At 46.9% G+C, this 5,000-nt stretch overlaps 1 protein-coding gene across 4 annotated transcripts in view; it reads left to right on the top strand.

Annotated features, from left to right (window-relative positions):
• LOC134454083 (acetyl-CoA carboxylase-like) overlaps positions 1–5,000 on the top strand; it is a 132,582-nt gene that overhangs the window by 53,254 nt on the left and 74,328 nt on the right. For all 4 annotated transcript variants that reach the window (XM_063204859.1, XM_063204860.1, XM_063204861.1 and 1 more), the window contains one exon: positions 2,995–3,264. In XM_063204859.1, the coding sequence (XP_063060929.1) occupies positions 2,995–3,264 (270 nt within the window). The remainder of the gene's footprint in view (positions 1–2,994; positions 3,265–5,000) is intronic.

Here is a 5,000-nt window from a genome sequence, read left to right as displayed (position 1 = left end):
TGGTTCCAAAAGTCAAAACAAAGTGTGGAGAGGCAGCCTTTAGCTTCTATGCTTCACAGCTTTGGAACCAGCTTCCAGACGACGTAAAAAATGCACCCAGTATTAATAGCTTTAAATCTAGACTCAAAACAAAGCTGTTTTCAGATGCTTTTAACTAGCTTGCATTTTATATAATTTTTATTTCTATGTTTGTTTCTTACCATGTGTTTTTATCTGAATGTTTTTAAACACTTTTAAATATATATATATATATTGTTCTTTTTATGTTTTCTACTTACCATGTGTTTTTAATCTTGGTGTTTTTAGATGTTCTTTGACTTAATTGTCTTTTTTCTTTTTGCATTTTGTTTTTTTTTGTGAAGCACATTGAGTTGCACCTGTGTATGAAATGCGCTATAAAAATAAAATTGACTTGACTTGACTTGACTTGGGGGGTTGCAAGGCGGGGGTTGCAGGGAGGGGAGCAAGGCCCTGCCACCTTGTAAGCATTTTGTTTTTGCCTGAATCAGCGCGGTAAGTGTCTTTTGTTTTGCCCTGCTGGGCGTGATTCTCACCGGGTGGCATGAGCACATGTGGCATGGCATCCAGCTCCAGAGAGAGAGAGGGACAGAGAGACAGAGAGACAGAGATAGGGAATGCAAGGCAGAGAGCCCAGGAGAAGATACTGCCAGCCAACCAGTCAGCCAGCCAGCAAGGGTGCAGTGGCGCAGAGTGGCCCATGGGGGTCTCTCTTTTTCTTCAGAAGTGTTCGACTCTGGAGGAGTTGTGGTGGAGAGCAGCCTCAAGCCTCGAGCAAGCTGCAGTTGTGTACCGATGACTTGCATGGGGTGCCGTAGGGTTTGTGTGTGTGTGTGTGTGTGTGTGTGTGTGTGTGTTTCTGTCTGTGCGTGGGTGCGTGCGTGCACGTGCGCGCGCGTGCGTGTGTGAATGTGTGCGTAAGGACTCTGAAAGTACCATTCTGGAATTGATTCCACAGTCACCTGGGGTTAAATAAAGGACAAAGAAGCAAACACACACAGTGATGTCCCCCCTCCATGATGACACATGCTCATATGATGACGGCTGGCTCTGCGTGGGAATCAGCCCTACACACTAATCATGAGCGCTCTCCATTGTCAGGGATGTGGCGTCCAATGTTGGGTCAGTCACTGGTTAGTCATCTTAGCGTCGCAGTAAGGGTGGTTGATGACGCGTTTGTGCTGACAGCGATTGTTGACATGCATTGCGAGCATTGGCCACAGACAGACACAGACATTAATTGTGATTCTGTTGACATAAATGCCCCCTCCTCGTGTCAAGTTGAGCAGCTCTTTTATTAAGTGGCCATTTGCTAGCATTAACTTGGGGGAGGTGTGTGTCAGTGATGGGTGGAGCATGTCCAGGTTAATCTCTCACGTCATTTTACCGCAGCATTAAGAGTTAATAACAGCCTAATACATAGTACCGGCATTGACTCTAAGTCACTTAACAAGAGATGACATCAGACTGTATAACAAGTATCATAATGGTATAGCTATTGTATAGTATAAACGTATTACAATTATTATAAAACAAAGATCGCCATGTAGGCCTACATTTCATGTTTTTACAGCTTGTTCTCTGCTCCTTTTCGCCCTAATGTTTTTACACATCAATATCAAACTGTTTCCTCTCCTCCCCCTTGTCCAAAAATGGACTTAGTCACCTCATGTTTTTTTTTAGCTCATTCTGTTGTTCTTGTAAAGTACAGTTGTTCTGGTCAGCAGACCATCCTAGTTCCCCACCCCACCTAGTTCACTCTGTTAAATCAACCTCTCTTCCCCTTGTGCCTTTCCTCTCTCCTCCCCTTTGCCATACCAAACCATCGCCATGATGTGTGTAGTTTATTCTGTTAAAACTTCTCTTCTATTCTTCGCCCTACATCTAATGTTTCTATACATTTCTGTACGTATGTACATTACTGGTCAAAAGTTTGGGGTCACCACACCTTTCCCCCCACATGACTTTTTTTCTGCCTTTTTTTAAGCTTATTCCGTTTCAATTTCACTTCTTGTTTAAAACCAGTTTATTGTGCCTTTCCCTTAAAGGGACACTGTGTGAGATTTTTAATTGTCTATTTCCAGAATTCATTCTGCCCATTCACTAATGTTACATTTTTCATGAATACTTACCACCACCATCAAATTCTAAGTATTCATTATGACTGGAAAAATTGCAGTTTTCATACATGAAAAGGGGGATCTTCTCCATGGTCCGCCATTTTGAATTTCCAAAAATAGCCATTTTTAGCTGCAAAAATGACTCTACCTGGACCATACAAGAAAATATTTGTTTATTACTTAGAAAACTTTCATGTAAAGATCAAATTTGGCAATAGGCAGCCCAGTTTAAAGTGAGCAGCATAGTTGCAGTACCTTTTTTGACCATTTCCTGCACAGTGTCCCTTTAAATTATGGTCAGACTTAGCTCCAGTTGTGGCTGTCGATAAGGTCTACCAAAGTTTATTGTGCCTTTGAAATGAATGCATTCAACAAATAAGCAATGCACTGCAATAAAAAATCGCAAGTTGTACATTGCTGTTAAAATTTTCCATTTAAGTGTTCAATTTAAAAGTAAAATGTCATAGCTTTGTGGGGGGGGGGGAATGAAAACATTTTTGTTAAAACATTTCCTCGTCAACACAGATGGTCATGGTGGTCTACTGTACATCTTGTGGTTATGTAGTTCATTGCATTAAAACCACTTCCTCTCGCCCTACATCTAATGTGTTATTCATACTATAATATTTACTAGTATGACCAATGTACAGTAAAAAATGCCTATTTCTGGAAATACAAAATGGCGGCCATGGAAAAGACCCACCTTCTCATGTATGAAAAGTGCAATTTTCCCCGTCATAATGAATACTTTTGAATTTGATGGTGGACAGTGAATGGGCACGAACTCTGCAAATAAACTGCTAAAACATATTACACAGTGCACCGTTTAAAACCTCTCCTCTCCTCCCCTCCACAGATCGGCATGGTGGCGTGGCTGATGACCCTGCGTACCCCCGAGTACCCCGGGGGGCGTGAGGTGGTGGTCATCTGTAACGACATCACCCACCGCATCGGCTCCTTCGGGCCGCAGGAGGACGTGCTGTTCCAGCAGGCCTCCATCCTGGCCCGTCAGCGCCGCGTCCCCCGCCTCTACATCTCGGCCAATAGCGGAGCCCGCATCGGCCTCGCAGAGGAGATACGCCAGATGTTCCAGGTGGCCTGGCAGGACCCCAACGACCCCTACAAGGTACGAGACGGGGAGAGAAAGTGTGTCTGTGTGTTTTTGTGCGTTTCTGTGTGTCTGTTTGTGTGTGGGTGGTCAGCGATGGCTGATCGCTTTGAGATACAAGACTGAATGAGAGAGAGAGCGAACAAGAAAGAGATAGAAAGTGTGTGTGTGTGTGTGTCTGTGTGTGTGTGTGTCTGTGTGTGTGTGTGTGTGTGTGTGTGTGTGTGTGTGTGTGTGTGTGTGTGTCTGTGTCTGTGTCTGTGTCTGTGTGTGTCTGTGTGTGTCTGTGTGTGTCTGTGTGTGTCTGTGTGTGTCTGTGTGTGTGTGTGTGTGTCTGTGTGTGTGTCTGTGTGTGTAGGTGGTTGGTTGGGGGTAGATAGGAGTCAGATGGGGTTGCAGGGTTCAGGAGTAAAGTGTGTGTGTGGTCAGTCAGAGCTTGGATGTAGAGGTAAGGTGGGTGGAGTTTGTGGAGTGTGCGCGTGCGTGCGTGCGTGCGTTTTTTGGTCTGGAGGAGGATTGGGCGAGGAATGACAATTAGAAAGAGGGGGTGAGGACTGGAGCAAGGTGAAAAGGTAAAAAGGGTGTGTGTGTGTGTGTGTGTGTGCTTGCTTGTCGTAGGTGGAGGGGTGAAAGGGTAAGAAGGTAAGGGGGTAACGTGCGTGCGTGCGTGCGCGCGCGCGAGCGTGTGTGTGTGTGTGTGTGCTTGTTTGGTGGAGAGGGGGGGTGTTGGGGTGAGAAGGTGAGGGCTACAGTAGCTCGCTGCTGTGATTGGAGCTGCGGCTCTGAGGCAGCACAGGAGGAACTCGCTCTCCAAAAGCGTGAAATGAGGCTGAATTATCGCCAGCAGGTTCCCCTCGTTTCTCTCTCTCTCTCTCTCTCTCTCTCTCTCTCTCTCTCTCTCTCTCTCTCTCTCTCTCTCTCTCTCTCTCTCTCTCTCTCTCTCTCTCTCCCCCTCTCTCTCTCTTGCTCTCTCTCTCTGTCTTGCTCTCTCTCTCTCTCTTGTTCTCTCTCTCTCTCTCTCTCACTCTCCCTTGCTCTCCATTCCCTTCATCCACGCTCTCTGTCCCTTTCTCGTTCACCCTCCCCCCTTTCCTCTCCCTGTTTCTCTCCATGTCTTCCTCCCCCCACCCCCTCTCTGTTGCTGCTGTAGCCAGTTTTTAAATTACACCAGCAGCAGACAGGGCCGGCAGGTTCAGCCCAGCGGCCCCTCAGGCCCCTCAGGCCACTGGAAGCTGCCCAGCTCCCCTGCCTCCCTCCCCTCTCCTCTCTCCTTCCCTCCCCTCTCCCTCCCTCCATCCCTCCCTCCCCTCTCCTCTCTCCCTCACTCTCTACCTCCCCTCTCCTTTCTCCTTGCACCCCCCCTCTCTCTCTGACACACACACACACATACTCACACACTCTTTCTCTCTCCTTTGCTTCACCACCACCCTCTCTACTTGCATCTCCCCCTTCTTTCTCCCCCCTCTCCTTCATTCCTGTCATTCCTTTTTTTCCCTATCACTTCTCTCTACTCATCAACCTCCTCCTCCACTTCCATCATGTCTTCTACTTCTTTCTCTCCCCTCCTTCTTTCACGCATTCCTCTCTTCCTCTGCTTACTTTTTTTCCGCTTCTCATCTCCCATCTCTTCCTCCCCGTGCCCTTCCTCTCTCTGTCCTCCTCCTCTACTTCTCTTACAACCCTTTCACCTCCTTTTTTCTCCCCTCCTTTAGACCTTGTTATCCCCTCCTTCATTCCATCCTAGCGTCCTCCAT

Source organism: Engraulis encrasicolus, chromosome 8 (genome assembly GCF_034702125.1).
Source record: "Engraulis encrasicolus isolate BLACKSEA-1 chromosome 8, IST_EnEncr_1.0, whole genome shotgun sequence".
Taxonomy (NCBI): domain Eukaryota; kingdom Metazoa; phylum Chordata; class Actinopteri; order Clupeiformes; family Engraulidae; genus Engraulis; species Engraulis encrasicolus.
Note: the sequence above shows the minus strand (reverse complement) of the source record. Positions and strands in the feature narration are given on the sequence as shown.